Genomic DNA, 25,914 nt, shown 5'->3' with positions numbered 1-25,914 from the left:
GTACAGTGGGGCTGGATTAGAGCCTTTAGAGGCTACAGCAGTATAAATAAGGAATATAATAAAACATATTTGTTGTGGACACAAATGAGGAAGCTGAGTGCAGGGCCAAGAATAAACAAAGAGCATAAATGGTGCTTGTAATCTAGGATGTTATTCCTAGGGCTGTCAATTAATCACAGTTAACTCATGTGATTAACTCAAAAAAATTAATCGCAATTAAAAAAATTAATTGTGGTTAATCACAGTTTTAATTGCACTGTTAAACAATAGAATACCAATTGATTGTTTTGGTTGTTTTTCTACATTTTCAAATACAGCACTACCTCGATATAATGCCACCCGATATAACTCCACCTGATATAACACAAATTTGGTTATAACGCGTAAAGCAGTGCTCCCGCGAGGGGTGAGACTGCGCACTCTAGTGGATCAAAGCAAGTTCAATATAACACAGTTTCACCTATAACATGGTAAGGCTTTTTGGCTCCCAAGGACAGCATTGTATCGAGGTAGAGGTGTATATTGATTTCAATTACAATACAAAATACTAAGTGTACAGTGCTCCCTTTATATTATTGTTTTATTATGAATATTTGCACTGTAAAAATGATAAAAGACATAGTATTTTTCAATTCACCTCATACAAGTACTGTAGTGCGATCTTTTCATCATGAAAGTGCACTTACAAATGTAGATTTTTTTTTTGTTACATAACTTCACTCAAAAATAAAACATTGTAAAACTTTAGCGCCTACAAGTCCACGCAGTCTTGTTCAGCCAATCGCTAAGAGAAACAAGTTTGTTTACATTTACAGGAGATAATGCTGCCTGCTTCTTATTTACAGTGTCACTTGACAGTGAGAACAGGCGTTCACAGGGCACTTTTGTAGCCAGCATTGCAAGGTATGTATGTGCCAGACATCCTAAACATTTGTATGCCCCTTCCTGCTTCGGCCACCATTCCAGAGGACATGCTACCATGCTGATGACACTTGTTAAAAATATAATATGTTAATTAAATTTGTTACTGAACTCCTTGGGGGAGAATTGTATGTCTCCTGCTCTGTTTTGCCTGCATTCTGCCATATATTTCATGTTATAGCAGTCTCAGATGATGACCCAGCACATGTTCATTTTAAGAACACTTTTACTGCAGATTTGACAAAACGCAAGGAGATTTCTAAGAATAGCTACAGCACTCGCCCCAAGGTTTAAGAATCTGAAGTGCCTTCCAAAATCTGAGAGGGACAGGGTATGGAGCATGCTTTCAAAAGTCTTAAAAGAGCAACACTCTGATGCAGAAATTACAAAAACCAAACCATCAAAAAAGAAAATCAACCTTCAGCTGGTGGCAACTGACTCAGATGGTGAAAATGAACATGCATCAATCCATACTGCTTTGGATCATTATCAAGCAAGACCCATCATCAGCATGGAAGCATGGCCTCTGGAAAAGTGGTGGAAGCATGAAGGGACATATGACTCTTTAGTGCATCTGCCACGTAAATATCTTGCAATGTCAGTTACAACAGTGCCATGCGAACGCCTGTTCTCACTTTCAGGTAACATTGTAAACAAGAAGCGGGCAGCATTATCTCCTGCTAATGTAAACAAACTTGTTTGTCTTAGCGATCGGCTGAACAAGAAGTAGGACTGAGTGGACTTGTAGGCTCTAAACTTTTAGATTGTTTTATTTTTGAATGCAGTTTTTTTTTACATAATTCTACATTTGTAAGTTCAACTTTCATGATAAAGAGATTGCATTACAGTACTTGTATGAGGTGAATTGAAAAATACTATTTCTTTTGTTTTTTGCAGTACAAATATTTGTAATAAAAAATAAATAAACACAATAAAATAAATAAATAAAATAAAAAAAAGTGAACACTGTGCACTTTGTATTCTGTGTTGTAATTGAAATGAATATATTTGAAAATGTAGAAAACATCAAAAAAGATTTAAATAAATGGTATTCTATTGTTGTTTAACAGTGTGATTAATCGCGATTAATTTTTTTAATCACGCAATTAATTGTGATTAATATTTTTAATCGCCTAACAGCCTTAGTTATTACCGAAATATGTAAGGTAATTCATTTTGTTTATAAAATGTGGTTTTTATCCTGCCAATATCCCTTTAAAAGGATTTTACTCCCTGAATATGTGTAATATACTGTTAACTGAACTCATCTGAACTACCTTTCCCAGACATCCCCTGTAACTAACGCGTGAAGATTTTTTCCTTTTAACAACAACAAAAAAAGTCCTATCCCCTTGTTCTTCTCTCTCAATGGTGCACTATGAGTAGTCGTTTTTTTCCCTTAAACTACATAATCACTTCCATCATCCACAGAATGCCACACTGGGACTTTGTAGCAAATACTGAGCAGTGAATTTCTGAACAGCAGAATCAGAGTGTCATCAGACTGTCTTTTCAATGCTGATTGGGAAATCTCCTTCTTTCCCTGTCATGTAGCCCTGCTGGGGCCCTCAGGGATTCTCTGTATAGCTATCTGTTTGCAAATCAAACCTCAAACTGACCCAGGGTTCAGGGATACCCCTGGTGTTTTGTGTTCAGGAATGTCCCAACTAATGCTGAGTGAGTGATGTCACTCTGGAAGGCCAGGGGAGGAAGGTGGATGAAATGTTACTGCTCTCCCTCTTCTTTCTTTCCCCCATGGGTGACTGAAGCCTATGTGTGAGTTTTGTAGAGTTGGGGAGGGGGCTTTGAATGGTGTGTGCAGTAACCGGTGTGCCTTTCCCACCACCCCACGTGCACCGCACACTTATTTTGAATTGTATCTCTCTGCTGTGTTTGATCAGGGCACTTTGAGCTGAAAAAACCAAGCCTAGCTTAGGCACTCCTCAGTTTCAGTGTGGCTTGAATGGCTCTTATTACCCGTTCCTCACCTCCCTTCAGCATTGTGCTTTTTTCATCATGGGGCGATCCGAACAATGCCGGGGGTGTGGCATCTCTCTCTTTTTTTCCCCTCGGTTATTTTGAATTTTTTTCCCCCTTCTTCCTTTGTGTTCCTTTTCTCTCTGTGGTTTTCCTTTTCTGACACATGGTTGGTTAATATGATAAAGCCTGTTATGACACTGTTCTTGCTGCTGCCGCCGCCACTGCTGCTGCTGTTGATTATGCTGCGTTCCCAGCTAACTGCATGTCTTTTTGTTTTTTGTTTTTTGTTTGTTTGTTTTTTGTTCTTGTTTCTTTGCAAACCCTCCCACCCACCCTCCCCTTCACCTCCATCTCTCGTGTCTCCTTGTGACATGATGCATCTTTGTGACTCAAATGGGTTTATTCTGACTTTCCTTTCTCTGCTCGCCCGCTGTGTGCTTGTCTCACTGTTCTCGACGTGCATGGACACTCTGTGTCTGTCTTGTAGCCTATCAGAAAGTTTTTCATCCCCCCTCAGACTCCTGACCTCCCTTTCTCCCCTCGACTCCAAGTCTCCTTGGACCCTGATGCTTGTAGGAACGCCTCCAGGCCTGGACATGTTCTCCAACCAAAGCCAACACTTCAGTCCAACCCAAAGACGCAGACTTTACCATCCAAGAACAAATTGGCCGAAAAACCGCTCCAGTCTACCAAATCCAACCCGCTCCCTGCTAGCAATGCCAACACCCCCTCTTCCCAGAATCCCCCTGTGCAGAAAGCTCAGGGCTGCCCACCCACTTCCAGCTTAAGCCCCCAGCTGGCCATTCCTACAGTGCAAGCCAACCCTATGTCTCCTATTAGATTACTCCCTTCTAGTACTGACCCAAGCACCAAATCTATCCCCATCATACAGGTCACCCCTCACCCCTCTCCAAGGGGAAGTCCCCTCCCTACCCCCAAGGGGACACCCGTCCATACGCCAAAGGAGAGCCCAGCAGGCACACCCAACCCAACGCCACCATCCAGCCCCAGCATTGGAGGAATGCCCTGGAGGACACGGCTCAACTCAATCAAGAACAGCTTCCTGGGGTCTCCTCGATTCCATCGCCGGAAATTGCAGGGTGAGTCCGTTCTTCAGATGAATGTGGATGGCTGAATTGGGGTGAGTATTCAGCAATAAACTGTCAACTCAGATTGACTCAGCAAATCACATTTGCGGAGAAGTGACTATCAGTGTTGGTAAAAGTGAGGGAGTTAATGCAAGGCCAAGACAAGTGTGAACAGGCTGTGTGCTAACTTCCACAGCACAGCTACACTGCTGCACCTCAATCCTGGGCTGCAGTCTCTCTTGTTACTCCAATCCTGAATTCCCATGCAGCACCACCTGCTATTCGCATCCTGCAGCCCACTGGCGGCTCTGCCAGGGCACCTCAATCATGACCTTGCAGCATCTCCTGCTACTTCACTCCTGAGCCTACCCAGCTTGAGCCCACGTCCAGACTAACCCGCGGCATTGGCGGGTTAAAATCGATTGCTCGGAGATTGATATATCGCGTCTAGTCTGGACGCGATGTATCGATCCCCGAGCGTGCTTACATCGATTCCGGAACTCCATCAACCCGAACGGAGTTCCGGAATCGACACGGAGAGCCGCGGACATCGATGCCGCGCCGTCCAGACTGGTGAGTACCTCGATTTTAGAAATTCAACTTCAGCTACGTTATTCACGTAGCTGAAGTTGCGTATCTAAAATCGATTTTAATACCCTAGTCTGGACGTGGCCTTAGTCTTGCTCCGCAGCACTCCTGCTACTCCAGGCCTGGCCCTTTCCCAAGCAGAGGTGATCAATTGGTGGGAATAGAATGAGATTGTCCTACAGTGTAGCTTGTTTGTATAATCCTGTTTAATCATTTCTTTTCTTTTTCTCCTGAGTGTAATTGGTGTAAACTATCCCTTAATGTTATCAGTACTATCAGGTCTGTTTGGGATGTTACAGTTTTTACAGACCCTAGAATTCTAAGATGGACAAAGTTATTTGCATCAAGATTTGGGTAGCTTTTTCCTCTTTGGCAAAGGGCACCTGAAGTCACATGCATAACCCCAAAGGCTGTCAGAATCAAACTAATTCCTTATGGTTTTACACTCAAGGTACTGGGATCTGGCCTGTGGGGAAAGGAGAATATCTAACATACTAATGGAAGATCTAGAACAGGGGTAGGCAACCTATGTCACGTGTACCAAAGGCAGCACGCAAGCTGATTTTCAGTGGCACTCACACTGCCTGGCTCCTAGCCACCAGTCCGGGGGGGGCTCTGCATTTTAATTTAATTTTAAATGAAGCTTCTTATCCATTTCAAAAACCTTATTTACTTTACATATAACAATAGTTTAGTTATATATTATAGACTTATAGAAAGAGACCTTCTAAAAACGTTAAAATGTATTACTAGCACGCGAAACCTTAAATTAGAGTGAATAAATGAAGACTCGGCACACCACGTCTGAAAGGTTGCCTATCCCCAATCTAGAATATATGCCCTGATTATCAGAGACTTTGTATCTGAGATGGCCAAGGAAGGACTGAGAATTGTGATAGTGATGCAGGGATCCGTCTCAAGGGAAAAGTTGATCAGCTAGTTTTATTTTTGGCTCAAGCACTACCCTGTTCCACGAACTGGAGCCCATTGGATTCTGTGCAAGGTGCTAACACAGCTGGACTGATGTAACAGCATTCCAACATCTCATTTGCACTTTGAGGAGTCTACAGGGATTCCCTGTGTATTTTCAGTGGCTATGGGGATTCGTTAGATGAAAGGCACTGCGCAAAGTATGAATGTTAACCACTGATTCTCATTTGTTTATTAAATAGGAAAAAAGAGTAGAAAGTGATTCAGACACACCACAATGATAAGTTCAGTCTAAGGGCCTGATACAAAGCATGTTGAAGCCAATGGGAGACTTTCCATTGACTTCAGTGGGCTTTCGGTCAGGCCCTGAAAGCATCAATATTTTAGAATAGAGTAATCACGGTGATCTAGGAACACGAGACCAATGCTTAAACATCAGGACTGACTTGTGGTTTTTAGGAGCTGTAGGGATGCAAGGAAAACAAGGGGGTTTGGTGCAAGGATTATTTCATTGGTATAGAAGGAAGAAGAGGAAGGTTTATTTATTTACCATTTCCTTTTTCTTGCTCCCTCTTTTTGTGTGTGCGTGCCTACAGTACCTACACCAGAGGAGATGTCCAATTTAACCCCGGAATCTTCCCCAGAGTAAGTAATTCACTGTGATGCTACTTATCTCACCACTTTATGGTTTTCTTCCCGTGCTAATGGTGTGATAGAGACATAGTCCATTCCTCACACTGAAAGGCTCTAGCAAATGGTCTAGAGCTATGAAAGGGATCTTCCACTGAGGTCCATGGGCACAGGGCCAGCTCCAGGGTTCTTGCCGTCCCAAGCGGTGGGGAAAAAAAAAACACGATTGCGATCAGCGGCAGCTCCACCGCGCCGCTTTCTTCTTCGGCAGCAATTCGGCAGCAGGTCCTTCCCTCCGAGAGGGATCAAGGGACCCACCGCCGAATTGCCACTGAAGAGCCCGAGGTTCCGCCCCTTCCCCTTGGCTGCCCTAAGCACCTGCTTGCTGAGCTGGTGCCAGGAGCCGGCCCTGCATGGGCACAATCCAATGCGCAGTGAAGTCAATGCAAGTCAACCGGTGTGCCTGACGCTCCTCACTTTCTTTGGAGTGCGGAGTTTACCAATGTCGAAACACCATCCTGCTCTCTCTCTTCCTGTGTTTCTCCAGCAAATCATTCTCTGGGAGGAAGGTCTTGTAATTGGCCCCAGCAGTGCAGTCACAGGACTTCCACTTAGTATAGCACAGTTTGTATCCCAGGAATAGGGTGTGAAGAGTAATTCCTGGAGCAATTCGGAGACGTCACTGCCTGTGATAGTGAATGCAGTGTTAATTCCTGATAGCAGCACCAGGAGCTGCAGGGGCTATTTAATATCCACCAGGCATGTTCCTAAAAATCAGTGCACAATTAAACAATTTCATTGCACAAATGTGCCTCATGGCATGGTGTGCTTGGAAGACCCTGCCAAAGAGCAGTGCTCTAAACACTTCCTAATGTGGGTGACAGATGCCAAATTAGTCCTTTTTATTTTCACAGTTTGTGTTTGTGCACCCTATGCCCATAGTATTTCCCTGCCAACGGAGGCCATTTAGACCCTCTGTGCATGAAATATTCATGAGTCCTCAATGAAGATTTGGGGTCCAAAGATCTCTAATTGGAGCTAGTAGCATTGCCTTAACACTTTTACTAGTGCCAGGGCATCATGTCGTGAAAGCTGGGCACTCCGTTTCCAAAGCTGCACCAGCAGGGTGGGCGGGTGGGGAATGGTTGGGGGTGGGGCAGTGGCAGTACGGAGAATGAGGAGTGAAGAGAGAGGGAGAAGTCCAAGAGGAAAAATAGAACAAGTTGTGTATTTAAAGCATGGGATGTTTACTGCTAGGGGGAACTTAGGGAAACTTCATAAAGAGAACAGGTTCACACTGAAGAAATAAATGAAACACTCTTGTCAAATGGTCTTAAGGGTATTAAAGCTGAAAAAGTCTGTGAGTGAAATCTTTCTCTCTTTCTTTCTTTCTTTCTTTTGTGTGCCAGTGGAAGCTCCTGCCATCCCTATTTCACACTGTCCCTTTAAGAGTCGGTGTGGTAAGGCAGAGTCTGTCATTTGAGGCAGTTTGGATGCAAGTCAAGTCCTAAGGCCCTCTCTCCCTTTTCTGTATAATTGCTGAATTAATGAGTTCAATTGGGTTGCACCCTGCAGGAAACATAATAAAACTCGTAAAAAAATAATGAACTAGATTTTCTTTTAACCATAAATGTCTTGTTTTTCGGTGCCCACTTCCACATATTTTGGGTTTTGTTTTTGTTTTCCCCATAAGAAAATAGACATCTTCATCAAGAACTCTATTGACCTCATCTGCTGAGTGATAAACATGTGTTTCCTTTCTCTGTTATGGCATCTTTTAATGACTCTCATTCATTCAACAATCCCAATGATTGGCTAATATACCATGACATGTCTAGGTAATGCTTGTTTTTCTCTTATGGAGAAGTCCTAGTTAATTTATTAGCAATGAAGCCGAAAAGGATATATTCTCAGCTGGTGTATTCATAGAATCATAGAATATCAGGGTTGGAAGGGATCTCAGGAGGTCATCTAGTCCACCCCCCTGCTCAAAGCAGGACCAATCCCCAGAGCCCCAATTCAGCAAGGCACTTAAGCATGTATGTACCCTTCAGCATGTGAGTTGTGCCATTGGTATCAATGGAGCTAATCATATGCCTAAAGTAGTTCTCGTGCTTAAGTGTCTTGCTGAATCAGGATCCAAATTTGCCAATAGGGTTCTAGACAAATTACTGTAGAAATCTATTGCTTTTTAACAGAGAGTGAGATTCTTTCCTTCTTAACCAGCAGGGATAGAATTATCTGTTAAATTTATATGATCATTCAAAAAAAGCAATGGAAAGTGTATCAATATCTATTAAATCTTACCAGACTATTCCAAACAGGATATATATTGTTCTGACCTCCAGTGACATCCCCTTCTTTCTCACTGCCCCCTGAAACACACCTTCCTTTCTTATCCATGGCTGCCAATAACAGCTAATTGACTTCTAGCTGTTCCTTACAAGGAGAATGTCTTTACTGCTCACCTACACATCTCCAGAAGGATCTATAGAAATTCAGAGCTATGAAATTGGCCAAAGGAGGGCAGCTAGAATTCAGTATAAACCAGGGCAGACTGATTAATGCTGCACCATAGAAGGAACAGTTTGATGTGGACAGATGCACTGATGGGGTTGGGTCTTGAGAGACATGGGTTCAATTCTCTACTCTTCCACAGATGCCCTGTGTGGCCTTGGACAACTCACTTAATCCTTTTATGCTTCAGTATCTCCATCTCTACAGTGGGGATAATCATATTCTCCTCCTTCCACCCTTGATCTGTCTTGTGTATTTAGGGCAAGACTGTGACTAAGGGCTAGTCTACACTACCCGCCGGATCGATCCAGCGGGGGTTGATTTATCGCGTCTAGTCTAGACGCGATAAATCAACCTCTGAGTACTCTCCCGTCGACTCCGGTGCTCCACTAGAATGAGAAGGGGAAGCAGAGTCGACAGGGGATTGTCAGCTGTCAACTTACTGCAATGAAGACACTGCGGTAAGTAGATCTAAGATACGTCGATTTCAGCTACGCTATTCATGTAGCTGAAGTTGCATATCTTAGATCAACCTTGCACAGTAATGTAGACAAACCCCCAGACTTAGACACTTGTGCAGGGAAGTAAGAGCCTGTTTTGGCCACACAGCAAGGGGGAAGCCAGGAGGGAAGTGTGCCTTTGGGAGGTGAACAGCACCATTTGTCATTTTAAATGTGCCTGGAAGGAAGGGAATAGTCCTGCTCTGGAGACTAGTAGGAACTCTCCATGTGCCCTCTTCTGAACATATCAGAGGACAAGGCAATAGACCATACGTGTCCCACTTCTCCCAGGATTGCCAAGTCTGTGTTACAGTTTAAAAAAGCATTTTCGCCCTCTGAAACAGTGCCCACCCCGCACAGCATCTAAACCATGGCCCCTCCCGTCACCTAGAGCAGTGCTTCTCAAAGTGGTGCTTCAGTCCGCGAGCCATTGGCTGCCGGTCCATGGCAAGTTTCCTCATAAGAGCGTCAAATAGGATAATAATATGACACCAGTCCCTGGCACATTGCAAAAAAAATTGCCAGTCCCCCATATTGATAGCTTGAGAAGCTCTGACCTAAAGGGGGCTTTCCAAGCATGTGAGGGCTCTGAAGACCAATTGCAGTGGGGGAACTGGGTCTCTTACCACCTGCTGGTCAAACAGCCCCTGATAGCTTTTAGAAGAAAGAAATAGTGAAAGTGTCTATAGCATGTGGGTTCATCACAAGAGAGCTGAGAGGGAGAGTTTGGTGGGTTTATTACTGAGAAACTGGGGAGAGAAGTGAACTATAAACAATAAGAGAAGAGGTGAAAGCCTCAGCCCTTGTTATTTAACATGAGAATAGACAAAGCACTGGAAAATATACTGTAAAGTGGAGAGATAACCCTGCAGTCAGGCTAAGGGATGGACTAGAAAGATGACCCTGGGATGTTAGGTCTTTTCCATTTCAAACTTCTACTGCTCTTAAAGCAACAAAAGTACAAGGCTCAGTTTTCACACATGGGCATCCATTTGGTTGGTTTTATTCTGCAACTGAAGATCTCATGTGCTTCCCCAGCGGAGTCCCTCTACCCCAAGCCCCACTTTGAGAAGGAGACTGGCAGAGAGGTGAGAGGATTATTAGTGCCAATACCTTTTGTGCTGCAGGGAGGAAGGGGAAGCTGGACTCCCAGTGCCAGCTTTCGGGCCTGATTCTGGGAGATGCTAAGCATCTCCTTCAAGGTGCTGAGTGCCCTTGACTCTTAGGAGCTTCAATTGGATTTCAGACCTTTAAGTTCTACTCTGAAAAATGATGAAGTACAAATGGTAGCTTTTTACTTGGCAGGTCTGTTCCGTGGCTATTTGCAGAGTCAGATCTGCTGAGTTGGCAGAGAGAAGTCAGGTTGTACTGTTTTCTGATCCTGTGAGCTCTGCAGAGTCAACACAGCGACAGGGGAATCAGTGGAGTCTATTCCATCTATTGCATCACCAACAAAGTTGTTCACTGAATTCCAATCAGTTACAGGCAGAAAAGTAGCGGAGGTGTCATTGGGGTCTTAAACTTGCCAGCGCAAAGCCTTTATTCCAGGTGATAATTCATGAGAAGGAAATAACTCAGCTGGACCCTGAGATCTCAGGCTGAGTTTGCAGGGTTAATGGCAAAAAAAGTCATTATTGTATCTATAAATGGAGCCCCTTTTACCTGTAGTCATTGAGAGACCAGTAAATATAAGGACCCACAAGGTGATTTTTTTTTAATGATTATTTTACACAGAAGAGCCGTATTTAAATATTTATACCTTGGCCCACCCCAGAAGTGATGGATACAAGCCTAGGACAACCAGACAGTTTAAATGGATAACCAGGTGCAAACAGCTAATGAGCAAAAGGCCCTTGACATGCAGGGAGTGGTTGCCTCAGCTTTCCAGAGGCCTACAGAGTGGTTCTGTCATTGTGAGGCACATGAGCTCATTAGTATGTAATTTCCTTTCATACTCTAACCCTAGCTTCATAACGACCCATTTAAATGAGAGGCCCTTTCTCTGTACTGCTCTCTGTGGTAATCTTTGGCTCACTGACTTAGTTACAGCTGCTTATGAATATTTTAGGGAGTTATGGTTTTCCAACCCACTTTTACTGAGGAGGGTGATTTACCAAACTGCAAGTGAATCCTTTTGCACTCTGCTTTTGGTCCCCTGGGGTAGATGGAAACAGAAGCTGATTAACACTGAGCTGTCTTCCAGCTCTGATCTTTCCTCTGTTTGGATTAAATGGGCAATAAAATGACAGTACTGTGATGCATGGAGCAATCCAGTAGTAAGGGCTAAGTCCAGTTGATTTCAAGACTTTATTCTCAATCCCAGATGTCGAGACTCCAAATGAGTTTTCCAGTGTGTTCCTCTCGCTCCTTAACCTGGGTCTGGCCCCAGGGAGCCTAGATCTAGCCAGTTCTGTTTACCCAGAGAAGCAGATCTTTATCAAGATGTTACTAAGCTGTAGTAATCCCTTCTCCAGATGGCTCTTTACCAGAAAGGCTTAAGGTTAGAGAAATTCTTTTCCTGTTAATGTTGTGCAGCATTCTCCAAAGAGAAGTTGTGGAAGTCCATTGCTTGGCACACTGCAAACCACACTTGACATGGTCACTATAAAATATTCTGCAGGAAGTAATCCTGCATTGGCAAGAAGATGGACTCGGTGGCCTAGCAGGTCTTTTCATCTCTAACCTCTATAGACAATCCATCCCTGGTGTAACTTGACTGATTCCAATGGAGTTTCCTCTGAGATTAATTTGACCCAACAATTCTGTGGCTGTGTCACATGAGTGAAGCAATCTTCCCCCTCCACCACACTTCCTATGGGGTCCACCTACTACTCTCAAGCCCTGGCTAACCTCCAATTGACGTAAATAACTCTGCATTTCTTCTGTAGTCCTTTTACTTTACTAATGAATGTGGATAAAGCGGTGCTAGTGAAACCTCCTGAGTGGAAATACACATTTGATGTTGCTGTCAGTATGAAAACAACAATGTAATTTCTTTTATGGTGGAATCAGCATTCAGCGCTTGAGAAAACAGCAGGTATTGGCCACTGTCTGTTAGAACCAAGAATGGTGGTTAGTGTACTTTGATATCTCCCCCTTGATACTTGGTAAAATTCACCCTGGGCAGAAGGCCAGCACAAGGGCCATGCATTCCTTAGATTCCTTAAGTGGGATTTAAGTAATATATAAGCCTTGTGTTTAATATAAAAGATATGATGGGCGGGCCACATAGCACGGTTCACGGACAATAGGTGGACCGCAATCATTACTGAGTGGTACCCGCGAGAACAGAAAAGACCACCTGGTCAGCCTCCAAGAAGATAGGAAGATGACATTGTTAAACATTTCGGATGAATGTGGAGAAGAAAGGCAAGAATGCGAGAAGAATGGTTGATGTGTTGTGATCGGTGCAGTCTTAACGACAGCTGAAGACCGATCGATCCAGGTGATCCAGGTGATAAGCCTTGTGCTAGCCCTCTACACAGGGTTGAATTTCACCTACTGACATGGCAGTTTGGAGGATTAGTTGAGACACTCAGAACAATATGGGTGTAATAAATATTGTCAACCCAGGAGGAGATTTTCAGGGTAGGAGCTTCAAAACTTCTAGAAAACCTCAAGTGGGCTGAAACTGACCTGGAATGACCTCCAAAAACTCCAGAGTATCAGTGTCACCAGCACCCACCATGATGCCAGAAGACACAGGAAGAGCCTTGCAGGGGATCTCTGAGATCCATATGCAGATTTTATGTGCACTGTATAAAATGTCATATTGATTAGTGTGTTTGGTTAATGCGACAGCAGCTACTGGCTTTCCATTGCTGATCCCACCGGGCTACTGTAGTAAAACCACATGGTCCACAATCTAGTGTCTGTTTGAGTTACATCACATCACCCATTGTAGCAGCATCACAGTGTGATGACAGCCCATCATCCTTGTGTTGTATGCATGTTTGTCCAAATGCCAAGTGTCTCAGAAATGCTTTTTCTGTTCTAACCCTACTCCATCTTTCTTTTTTCTTCATGTCAGGCTTGCCAAAAAATCCTGGTTTGGTAACTTTATCAACCTGGAGAAAGAAGAACAGATCTTTGTGGTCATTAAAGATAAACCGCTAAGCTCCATCAAGGCTGACATTGTGCACGCTTTCCTTTCGGTAAGTCAGTCTGGCCCATGCTATAGACTCATCTCACTATTCAATTCCAAGGACATCCTAAGTCCACATATTCTTGGACAGGGCCTCCATATCCTGGAATTCCTCCCTGGTGTGTTCATTTCTGCAGCACATTCTTTGCTTATCTGCTTCCTACTTCAACCTGGCCTAATGAGGTACCAGATTTCCCAAGGGGACTTGCAAAGCACTAAAATGAAAGTCTTCCATGGACCTGACGATGCTCGAGGTTTAAATGCAGTTAGAGCTTAAAGTGCTGCTGCAGTGCCTATAAAGTTAATTCCCTTAATTGACTGTTCCATTAGATTTATGGCACATTATTTTCCCCTTCTCCTTCTGGGTCCCACAGTGATCCTCAGGATGCTCCCTCCATCCCTTGCACCAGGAGGGGGAAATCTGTCTCACATCAGACTTTCTAGTCTTAATTTTAAATCTCCCCTATACTTGGCACACATAGAAGGCTCATTTTCTCCTATGGCTGAAACATCTGTGGTTGGAGACGCTGTCTGTCTGCCGCTTAAAGTCTCCACACCTGGGATTTTGGGATTAGTGGGGAGGGGGCATCCCTTCCTCCCAGACACAGAGGCCCTATTCTCTCCCAACCATAAGTACAAATGAAGAAAATGTAAATGAGAGTGAAACTGATTTGAGAGATTTTTTTGTTCTAAGGGAGTTAGGTACATTTTTTTAAATTTGAGATGGGGGTAGGACTTAGTTTATTTTATATATTTTGCTATGTGACATTGTTTTTCTGCAGAAAGGCACTAATTTTCAATCTCTATGATATACCTGCTGTAATGAATGCCATTCCATAGAGCAGTCAAGACCCCTGACCTTTTTTGCACACAGCACAGACATGTAAGCATGGGGTATAACATAACAGTGAGCATCACCCACTGTAAATGACCACACATTTATTTAAACTATGCCTCTCCCCTACATGAAGTCCATGGATTCAGATCCGCATATGGGACTGGTATATTGGCTTTTAGTGCCCAGTAATCACTGTGAATACCCCAGCTGCTCTCTCACAGCTAGCTTCCTAATTAAAGATAATGCAGCAATCTGCTAAATGAATCCCTAGGGCCAAATTTTCACAAGAACACCGTTCCTATTAGGTGCCCAGATAAGTGGCCAGATTGCTAAGATTTATAGCATGTTGAGTGCCGAGCCTATTTAGAATTCTGGCCCTGACTGTCAATGCTGGGCACCAGAAAACCTTGCCCTGAACAGTTTTGAAACTCTGGCCCCAAGCGTGAAGATCTCAGGAGTACACTAGAGAGCACTCAAAGGTCTGTTTCCTACTGATAGGATGCAGGGGGTAGTTAGGATCTTCACAGATAAACAGTCCCTGTAGAGATCCTAGGTTCTGGTCCTGTTTATCTATCCAGTATCCCTTTTCCTGGGCTCTCTTTGGTATCCGGCTTTGAATTTTCTACCCCCACCTGATATCATTTCTCACTGAGCTGTGAGGATCTACTGGAACTGATGCTTGGGAGATGTCAAAGGACCCACTGTGCTCAGTTGTACAGCAGGGGGAATTCCTAATTATGTCAGGTACTTCACCAGTATGCACACTTTAAACCTGGCTTGATTCGCAAAGTGCTGTGCATTCCTGTGAGGAGCTGAGCACCTCAACTCCCACTGATTTTACAAGAGGGCACAGCTCATTGCAAGGTTGAGGCCATAGGCAGCAAAGCTTTCTCTCTCCAATGGCTTGGAAGTCCAAACGAGAGAGAGAGAAAGAGAGATCTTCTTAAATAGAGCTTTTGCCCTCTGACTATATCATCCCCTACTGCCACCCTGTTTCAGATTCCCAGCCTCAGTCACAGCGTCATCTCACAGACAAGTTTCCGTGCAGAGTACAAGTCCACAGGGGGTCCCGCTGTCTTCCAGAAGCCAGTGAAGTTCCAGGTGGACATAACATACACAGAAGGGGGCGAGGCACAGAAGGAGAATGGGATCTACTCAGTCACTTTCACGCTCTTATCAGGTAACCACGCAGTGGCTGCAGCCTGCGGGCAGGGTAGCATTCACCCTGCCAGCGGGGATGCTGGGGCATGAGGGCAGACCTGGGAGCAGAGAAGATGAAAGCCTAGAACTCAGGAAGAGCGGGAGAACTTGGGAATGGAGGGTGTAGGGAAGAGGAATGACAGTTTAGACATCCCGCGGTTTGGGCAGCGATGGGCATGCTGGGAGACAAAGGGAAGTTCAATGGAAGCAGCTACCCTCGAAGCAGATGCTGTCGTAGTCAGACAGACCAGTGTGCTATAGTCGCTGCTGCTCAATGCATTGGACTTGAAACGCTCCAGCTGTCCTGCCTTATTGTTCCAGTATAAGGTATGTCTCTGACCAGGGCACTGTGTGGCCACCCACAGGGCTTTTGCCCTTACCCAGAACATAAGCAACAGGGAAGCCACTCTGCTGTCCTAACTGGCCGCCAGGCACACTGTGAGAGAGGCAGGCCAGTCTGACTCAGAGCTGCAGAACTAGGCCCTTGACTAACCTGGATTCTCTTCTGGGTCCTCTCCTCCTCCCTCCACAGTCAGACCTTTACCCCTTCCCCAAAAGGTGGGAGTAAATTCCCTCCCCAAACAGGTCCCATATCAAAGCAAGCCATCTCAATAGTGGCTGCACAAATCCAGGCTGTGCACCAATACCAGAGCCTCCCCTCCTCTCTAGGGATGGCTCGTGTCACCTTCCCCTCCTTTTGACACACATTTGCTCCCCACAGATGGGCTGTCAAGTCTGAAGGAGGAGTCATTTCTGATTTTAAATCTTTGGGAGGAGGGCAGGAGGACTAGACCCTCTGGAGATGTGGGCTGTGCAAATAGATTTAGGCTGTTATGCACCACTAGGTTATAGATGGGCTTGGCATTGGTAGGATGGATACAATTATTGCCAGTCTCCAATCAACCCCCATTAGAATAGATTTTTAATGGATCTGGCAATAGGAACCTTTGGAGGAGGGAACTGCTGTAATTCCCACTGAGAATCCTAATTCTGGAGGGCAGGGGAACCGTCTGAGGGAGGAGAGAGATTAAAAAGAGAAAAAGAACCTCACATTTAGAAAACCAGCCCCCAGGGCATTTCAGATATTGGGATGGGAAAGGAGCATCTAAGCTAGACTCTTCCATGGAGTCCTTCACGTCATAGCTCTAAAGTGGTGGTCATTCAGTAGCTCTGCAGTCACACACCAGCCCACAGACACACTATCAGTCTGATCATGGGGGAGGGGTGGAAATTGAAGGGAAGATGCTTGTTCTTCCTCCCCCTGTGTTATGTATTGTGCCTTATGAGGGTATTCAGCTCCTGCTCTCTCACCGCTGTTTGCATCTTTTCTCCTGCACAGGTCCAAGCCGTCGCTTCAAGAGGGTAGTAGAAACCATTCAGGCACAGTTGCTAAGCACACATGACCAGCCTTCAGTGCAGCAGTTATCAGGTATGTTGTATTCACTGTTCAGTGCTTTGCTTCAGCCAGGACATGAAGGTGAAGTGCCTCTCAGTGGGGAGGTGCGGGAAAGAAAAATGGGGAGCATATTCCTCTGATTGCAACTAGAAACTAGCTTCATTCAGACAGAACAATAACTTCCTCCCCCTCATCCACCCTACTCCTGCCTCTCACACTCCACCTCCAATGTCCCAAGTGATTTCCCAAAGTGAGAAACCCTTCCCACCTCCCACCCCAAGAGCCATCTGTACCCCCTCAAAGGAAGCAGAAGTTCCAGATTTTCTGTAGCTCCCAAATAACAGATTAAAGACCCCTCTAGAATGCTGTAGAACCCCCTATATCCACTCCTGGATTAAAGTTTGGAGCTGCCTTTACCAAGAAGTTAAGAGCAAAGGCTTTCTGAGCGTCAGAAGGTGGCTCCCAGCTATGGGTTGTGGTGTTAGACACCTGGCCCAGTTGATCTATTGGTGAAGCCTTCATAGTGTATTCAGGTTCTGCAGGATCTCAGCTTTTTTTTTTTTTTAAAGCAAGTTGCTAGCCCCAATGTTCGTAAAAAAAACAAAAAAAACCAAAGAAACCCGACAACCTTCTAAATGGGACCCTAGTGTAATTAATGCAAAGTCATCTTCCTGAGTCTGCAGTCAGCCTGAAATGGTCACTCTAAGGTGCAAACGCCCTCACTCCATTAAGCGTCTTGGAATGTTCACTCTAGAGCCTAATGATGGCACTTTAAAATGTCAGCATTACCTCTCATTGCTGATCATTTTATGAGAACAGAACAGGGAAAAATGTGAGAGTTGAAACCCCTGGGAAGGTTAGGAATTGGGAGTTACTGCAGGAAAGGAAATGCAGTGGGAGAAACAGAGGAGACACAGAGAAAGGAGAATGGGAAAGGAAGACAAGGAAAAGGCAGAAAGAATGAGGAAAATGTTCCCGATTGAATGATGCTGATGCCATTAAGTACTGAGCAAATGAAAAATGTTAGTAACTAAAAGATCCGTATAAGGGCTAAATCATCTGCTTGACCTTTGTGTAAACCTGCCATTGCCATGAATGAGGGATTTGCTGTGGATTTAGGTGGGTATTGAGTCCTAAATGTATACCCTGGTCCATGGATTATAATTAAAAATGGACTTTGGCCCTTTTCCAGAATGGGTTTGAAGCCCTTGCTCTAACAGTGTGGCAGGTGAGTGAATTAAATCTGGAGACGGTTCCAGCTGGGAGGGCTATAGAGAGACTTTTTCACAAGATAGTTTAGGACAGATATTTCCCACCTTTCCTCCTCCTGCCAGTATTGCCTAGCCTTTTCCCCGTAGTACTGTAGATTTCTTCACCACCCAAGAGCCACTAAAGGAGATGGGAATGGCTGGACATGTAGAGCTAGGTTTGTTTGAGGTTAACTTACTCTCAAGGAACCAAGTGCTTTTTTATTTACTGTCCAATCTTATGGCATTAAACCAGATACCAGAAAGAAATGAGACCTTTCCCTCACCCAACACCTTGTGTCCTGCCCTCTCTGGTGGGGTTGGGAGAGTTGGGTGATCAGAGAAGCATCTCGTGGTGGAGATCTGGCCAGTTGAGACTAGTTCTGCCATTCCTCCTGCTGTTTGACTAAAGGTCCCCCATCCTTGCCACTAAGGGGAAGAAATCCCTAATCCTCAGCTGAGTAAACCCTATTCAAGAAATCCATGACCTCGCTAACCAGCACCATGCCCTGGCCCTCTGTGCTTCATCTACTGAGACTAGCTAGAAAGATTTAGACCCTATTTTTCCCAAGAGTTTAATGCAGTCAGGGTGTCCCCATTGGAGAGTCTTCTCAGTGACATGGAACAAAATGCATTTGTCTGTCTGAGAGGTGAGGGAAAGTGTTCAGGACAAACCATGCTGTGGGAAATGGATCCAACATGCGGCTTTGTTCTCTCTCTCTCACACACACACACATACTCATGAGAAAATCAAATTATAAATGCAGAATATCTTTCCTCTGTCCAAAGCTTCACCAGAGTATCTCTTTGGAGCAATGGAAACCCAGCCCATTCCTTAACATCACCTCCATGTCACTGAGAAGAGGGGATTACGTATAGAAATCCAATGTACAACAGGAACAGAATGGGTAGGCCCTTGTAAGTAAGAATGAGAATCCCCTGCAGCAGGGCAAGGGACGATTCCAGGCAACAGGACACAGGAGAGACTCCAGATCAAACAGTCCTGCAGTCAAATATTCTGCTCAACAGGATGTATGTGTTTCTCAATAAGAAGAAAAAGGATGCTCCTTGGAAAATTTATATTTGCATCTAGGGCCAGGAGAGAGAGAACTTGCTAGGGGGAAGGAGAAAAGAGGATTGATTCCATTAAGGTGGCAGCCAGCATCTGAGAGCTGGCAAGGTATGGAGCACATCTCCCCAGCTGTACTGGAGCAGGTCAAATGCGATAAGGGGAGGGGAGACAGAGAGAGCAGTGATAGGGTCAGTGTCCATCAGCTAGTCCAAATGAGCTCCGGTGGAGCAGAAGAATTTGTCTTGTTGAGTGGCAGCCGTGACGGTCATAGATGCATAGATTCATAGACTCTAGAACTGGAAGGGACCTCGAGAGGTCATCAAGTCCAGTCCCCTGCCCTCATGGCAGGATCAAATACTGTCTAGACCATCCCAGATAGACATTTATCTAACCTACTCTTAAATATTTCCAGAGATGGAGATTCCACAACCTCCCTGGGCAATTTATTCCAGTGTTTAACCACCCTGACAGTTAGGAACTTTTTCCTAATGTCCAACCTAAATCTCTCTTGCTGCAGTTTAAGTCCATTGCCTCTTGTTCTATCATTAGAGGCTAAGGTGAACAAATTTTCTTCCTCCTCCTGATGACACCCTTTTAGATACCTGAAAACTGCTATCATGTCCCCTCTCAGTCTTCTCTTTTCCAAACTAAACAAACCCAATTCTTTCAGCCTTCCTTCATAGGTCATGTTCTCAAGACCTTTAATCGTTCTTGTTGCTCTTCTCTGGACCCTCTCCAGTTTCTCCACATCTTTCCTGAAATGCAGTGCCCAGAACTAGACACAATACTCCAGTTGAGGCCTAACCAGCGCAGAGTAGAGCAGAAGAATGACTTCTCATGTCTTGCTCACAACACACTTGTTAATGCATCCCAGAATCACGTTTGCTTTTTTTGCAACAGCATCACACTGTTGACTCATATTTAGCTTGTGGTCCACTATAACCCCTAGATCCCTTTCTGCCGTACTGCTTCCTAGACAGTCTCTTCCCATTCTGTATGTGTGAAACTGATTGTTCCTTCCTAAGTGGAGCACTTTGCATTTGTCTTTATTAAACTTCATCTGGTTTACCTTAGACCATTTCTCCAATTTGTCCAGATCATTTTGAATTATGACCCTGTCCTCCAAAGCAGTTGCAATCCCTCCCAGTTTGGTATCATCTGTAAACTTAATAAGCGTACTTTCTATGCCAACATCTAAGTCGTTGATGAAGATATTGAACAGAGCCGGTCCCAAAACAGACTCCTGCGTAACCCCACTTGTTATACCTTTCCAGCAGGATTGGGACCCATTAACAACTACTCTCTGAGTACTGTTATCCAGCCAGTTATGCACCCACCTTATAGTAGCCCCATCTAAATTGTATTTGCCTAGTTTATCGATAAGAATATCATGCGAGACCGTATCAAATGCCTTACTCAAGTCTAGGTATACCACATCCACCGCTTCTCCCTTATCCACAAGACTCGTTATCTTATCAAAGAAAGCTATCAGATTGGTTTGACATGATTTGTTCTTTACAAATCCAGGCTGGCTATTCCCTATCACTTTACCACCTTCCAAGTGTTTGCAGATGATTTCCTTAATTATTTGCTCCATTATCTTCCCTGGCACAGAAGTTAAACTAACTGGTCTGTAGTTTCCTGGGTTGTTTTTATTTCCCTTTTTATAGATGGGCACAATATTTGCCCTTTTCCAGTCTTCTGGAATCTCTTCTGCCTCCCATGATTTTCCAAAGATAATAGCTAGAGCTTCAGATACCTCCTCTATTAGCTCCTTGAGTATTCTAGGATGCATTTCATCAGGCCCTGGTGACTTTCAGGCATCTAACTTTTCTAAGTGATTTTTAACTTGTTCTTTTTTTTTTCTATCTTCTAAACCTACCCCCTTGCCATAAACATTCACTATGTTAGGCATTCCTTCGGACTTCTCAGTGAAGACCAAAACAAAGAAGTCATTAAGCATCTCTGCCATTTCCAAGTTTCCTGTTACTGTTTCTCCCTCCTCACTGATCAGTGGGCCTACCCTGTCCTTGGTCTTCCTCTTGCTTCTAATGTATTGATAAAAAGTCTTCTTGTTTCCCTTTATTCCCATAGCTAGTTTGAGCTCATTTTGTGCCTTTGCCTTTCTAAACTTGCCCCTGCATTCCTGTATTGTTTGCCTATATTCATCCTTTGTAATCTGACCTAGTTTCCATTTTTTATATGACTCCTTTTTATTTTTTAGATCATGCAAGATCTCGTGGTTAAGCCAAGGTGGTCTTTTGCCACATTTTCTATCTTTCCTACCCAGCGGAATAGCTTGCTTTTGGGCCCTTAATAGTGTCCTTTTGAAAAATTGCCAGCTCTCCTCAGTTGTTTTTTCCCTCAGTCTTGATTATCACGGGACCTTACCTATCAGCTCTCTGAGCTTACCAAAATCCACCTTCCTGAAATCCATTGTCTCTATTTTGCTGTACGCCCTTCTACCCTTCCTTAGAATTGCAAACTCTATGATTTCATGATCAGTTTCACCCAAGCTGCCTTCTACTTTCAAATTCTCAACGAGTTCCTCCCTATTTGTTAAAATCAAGTCTAGAACAGCTTCCTCCCTAGTAGCTTTTTCAACCTTCTGAAATAAAAAGTTGTCTGCAATGCAGTCCAAAAACTTATTGGATAGTCTGTGCCCCGCGATGTTATTTTCCCAACATATATCTGGATAGTTGAAGTCCCCCATCACCACCAAATCTTGGGCTTTGGATGATTTTGTTAGTTGTTTAAAAAAAGCCTCATCCACCTCTTCCACCTGGTTAGCACAACATCACCCTTGTTTTTTACCCCTTTTAGACTATCCCAGAGACTCTCAACACTTCTGTCTCCTATATCCATCTCCACCTCACTCAAAGTGTATACATTTTTAATATATAAGGCAACACCGCCTCCCTTTTTCCCCTGTCTATCCTTCCTGAGCAAGCTGTACTCATCCACACCAACATTCCAATCATGTGTATTATCCCACCAAGTTTCAGTGATGCCAACAATGTCGTAGTTGTATTTATTTATTAGCACTTCCAGTTCTTCCTGCTTATTACCCATACTTCTCACATTTGTATATAGGCCTCTAAGAAACTGGTTTGATCTTGCCTCCCAGTTTTGCCCTGACCCTTCTTTCTCTCTGCCATTACAGCCCACACTCCCTCTTGTTTCCGACCCATCTCCCAGGTCTCCATGTTCCCCACTTACCTGTGGGCTTTGCTCACCTGTCCCCATTGAACCTAGTTTAAAGCCCTCCTCCCTAGGTTAGCCAGTCTGTGTTCAAATAGGGTCTTTCCCCTCCTCGAAAAGTGAACGCCATCTCTGCCTAGCAGTCCTTCTTCGAATAGCATCCCGTGGTCGAGGAAGCCAAAGCCCTCCTGGCGACACCATCTTCGCAGCCAGACATTCACCTCCATGATGCATCTGTCTCTGCCAAGGCCCCTACCTTTGACAGGAAGAATTGAAGAGAATACCACCTGCGCTCCAAACTCCTTCACTCGTGCTCCCAGAGCCCTGTAGTCACTCTTGATTTGCTCAGTGTCACACCTCGCAGTATCATTTGTGCTCACATGGATGAGTAGCATGGGGCAGTAGTCAGAGGGCTGGATAATCCTCGACAATGCCTCTGTAACATCTCAGATATGGGCCCCAAGGAGGCAGCATACCTCCCGAGATGAAATGTCAGGGCAACAGATGGGCACCTCCGTCCCCCTCAGCAGAGAGTCTCCGACCACCACTACCCTACATTTCCTATTCGCAGTGGTGGCAGCAGACCTCTCAGCCTTAGGAGTACGAGGCTTCTCCTTCTTTTCTGTAGGAGGTGATTCCTTCTCTCCTGTATCAAGAAGAGCATAACGGTTACCTATTACCACGGCAGGAGGGTTTGGAGCAGGGGTGGAGCACTGGCTGCTGCCAGGAGTAACCAGCTGCCAGTGTCCACCCTGAGCCATCTCCTCCTCCACCAGTGGTGTGTCAGCAGTCCTGTGTACTGGGACAGCTACCTCAGCTGTCTCTACATGGACACTGTCCAGGAATCACTCGTGGACTCGGATGCTCCTCAATCTAGCCACCTCCTCCTGTAGCTCTCCCACCTGCTGCCTGAGAGATTCCACCAGTAGGCACCTTTCACATTGGATGCCCCTCAACCCCGCAGCCTGGATATCAGTAAGTGGAAATTGCAAGTTACAGTCCCTGCAAAACCACACCAGGATCTGAGTAGAAGCATCCATGCTCAGGTGCTCTGTCTGGCTACAGACGCAGGTGGAGGAGACAGAAGCAGTGCTGGCACAGGTGTGGTGGGTCTTCCTAACCATCGTTAAGTTTCCCTCTGTCAAACTCCCTCTCAAACTCCCCTATCCACTCTGCTCCCCTGCTCATTCTGCCTCTGGCTTTTAAAGCCTGCTTGCCTAGGTCAGTCCCTCCCACTCATGAGTCACACTGGGGAAGGCCAATCAGAGGCAATCAAGGGAACAAGCAAAGGAACAAAGTCAGGCACTCAGTTCCAACTGCCACAGCAGCTGTAACTGAAACTGAAGTCACCTGAAATCAGAATCACAATTAAAATTCAAACAGTCGAGCACACTCACTCACACCAACAGCTAGTACTCTCACCTGGTAGCCTGTTCAGCAGTGGGATCTCTTGCTCTCCCTCTCAAACTCCCCTGTCTGCAGCTCACTGTCCGTCATGAAGTAATTTCCCAGAACCTACCATGGGATTAATCAACTCTCTCTGAGTGGAAAGCAAAGACAATTCTGCCTCCTTCCTCTCTTCCCAAAGCCTGCAAAGGACATGGGCAATTGTGTTCAGAATGCCTGTCCACGGGGCTTGGAGATGCTGTGGAGGCAGAGTGCTCAGCCAGAGGAGTGTTACCCAGCAGATCTTCAGGGAGCTATGCCCAGCCTTGCTCATTCAAAAGGATGGTTTGCCACAGGGGGTGTCTTAGGGAGTATCAAGGGGAGGACATGACTGAGAAGGAGGAGAGAGTGAGACAGAGCTCACCCATCCCCCACCTCCAGGAAACAAAACAATTACCTTCCTCTCCCATGGCTTCGAAGAAGCTTTAAGTCTAATGATTGAGGCCAGCAAGACAGGGCTGCTGGTCTCATGCTGCTGGGATGCTGGTCACTAGAGGGTCTGCCTGAACATTATTAACACCCCATACTGGGCATTGTCAGCCTCTCCTGCCATAGGAATTTGTCCCCAGTGCTGCTCCTGTTACCAGGTTAATGAGATCCATTGCACTTGGCCTCTGTAGCCTGGTGCGGTGGTTCAGTTAGCTATGCCTGTTTCCCTACCAGCCCTGATCATTTCAGCAGTTTTATTGCATGTTGGATAGCACCTTACTTCACTGGTAGTCCCATTGAAAACAATGTGACTCGCGGAGTATAGTGCAGCTCAGGATACTGCCGCACACCTACCAACTATGAAGCTGTGTCCCCTGACATCCAACTCAGATGCCGTTATAGGTGGGGCCATTGGAACAAAAATGTATAAAGTGAGAGAGGTGTAGGAGGATCAGTTACAACAGGTTTATTTTAGAGCAGGATTACCCATCACTGAAGGTGTCCCCAATTCCATCAGCGTCAGTGAGGACTTGTAAGATCATGGTGCTGATGTTTATTCTCTCTCCTGACCCTCTTTGATCCACTAAGTGACATGCGAGCCCACTAAACCAGCTGGCCTGGGTTTCAGAACAGGACTCACCTTTCTCTGTCTTTCATTTCCCTGAGCTCACATTAGCATTTGTAGATGTTGCAGTGTGCGTGTGTCTCTCTCTGGTATAAGTGGGTGTGTTTCTGTGTCACACCTCTGCACTCTCTGGTCTCACTCCGCAGGTAGTATCCTCCCTTCATACCCTCATTCTGCTTCTTGGGACTCACTTTGTTTATTCCCTCTCAGCAACTTTGAAGCAAGAAAATACACATACACCCCAAATTAAATACATAGATGAATGAAGTCCATAGTAGAAATTAAATTAATATAGTAAAAATCCATTCAACATCAAAAACAGAGTCCAACTGGCCAATGTCAGTCCAACACGCTCCCCCAGGCAGTGCCGGGAATTAATGGCTGTATATTGCTGGGACAACCGCAACAGCAATAAATCCATTATGCTCTGCCCTGCCCCTGAAGGACCACTCTCTCCTGTTTCAAGAGAGAAGAATACCATCTCCATGGGCATCAGCTTTGATCCCACTCCAAACACTGCTCCTCCTTCCATACTCAAACTTGACCTAGACAAGACCACCCTCTGCTGGAACAAAAGAATCCTCATGGGGGGAAAACTCTCAGCTCTTTGCCTTTATCTCCGTCCAGTACAATCTCTGCTAAAGTACAGATATAACTTAGATAATTTTTTCACATCTTACTTTCCTCTGATGCATTCTTACAAAGGAATAATAAATACAGATGGTAAGTGGAGAACTAACAGTGATCATTTCACTGTGCATCAGTTTTCCCCTCATTAGCATTGACTTTCCTTCCTTAGCTTGTTCCTGGAGACGGGAGTTATCCACACACCCTTTTGTCCCATTTTCTGGGCAAACGGCATTGCATCTCTGCAGTAGACTTGCTGCTTCTTTGTTTACTTTTTTCTACTTTATATCAGTTTTTAACTCATTGGTAACTGATGATTTCAGAGCGTCTCAGTGTGACAGCTGAAAATTCCAGCGCCCAACATCAGAGTTAACGACCAAATAGATGCCTACACACACACACACACACACACACACAACCTCAGAATAAAGCCTGTGTGGATGCTTCTGCCATATCTCTGTACTTATATCCAGCATATACATATGCAGTCTCTGGTTGTACTGATATATGTACTGTGCAGAATAAATTATGCTTA

General features: G+C 44.9%; 1 protein-coding gene across 10 annotated transcripts in view; it reads left to right on the top strand.

Annotated features, from left to right (window-relative positions):
• Window positions 1-25,914, top strand: part of BRSK2 (BR serine/threonine kinase 2) — a 505,761-nt gene that overhangs the window by 462,201 nt on the left and 17,646 nt on the right. For 7 of the 10 annotated variants that reach the window (XM_030560631.1, XM_030560630.1, XM_030560629.1 and 4 more), the window contains 5 exons: window positions 3,794-4,001; window positions 6,104-6,152; window positions 13,185-13,308; window positions 15,136-15,316; window positions 16,676-16,765. In XM_030560631.1, coding sequence (XP_030416491.1) covers window positions 3,794-4,001; window positions 6,104-6,152; window positions 13,185-13,308; window positions 15,136-15,316; window positions 16,676-16,765 — 652 coding nt within the window. The remainder of the gene's footprint in view (window positions 1-3,793; window positions 4,002-6,103; window positions 6,153-13,184; window positions 13,309-15,135; window positions 15,317-16,675; window positions 16,766-25,914) is intronic. The other 3 variants (XR_004000116.1, XR_004000114.1, XR_004000115.1) reach the window with 1 other exon arrangement.

The sequence above is a fragment of the Gopherus evgoodei genome, chromosome 4, assembly GCF_007399415.2.
Source record: "Gopherus evgoodei ecotype Sinaloan lineage chromosome 4, rGopEvg1_v1.p, whole genome shotgun sequence".
Classification (NCBI taxonomy): Eukaryota; Metazoa; Chordata; order Testudines; family Testudinidae; genus Gopherus; species Gopherus evgoodei.
Note: the sequence above shows the minus strand (reverse complement) of the source record. Positions and strands in the feature narration are given on the sequence as shown.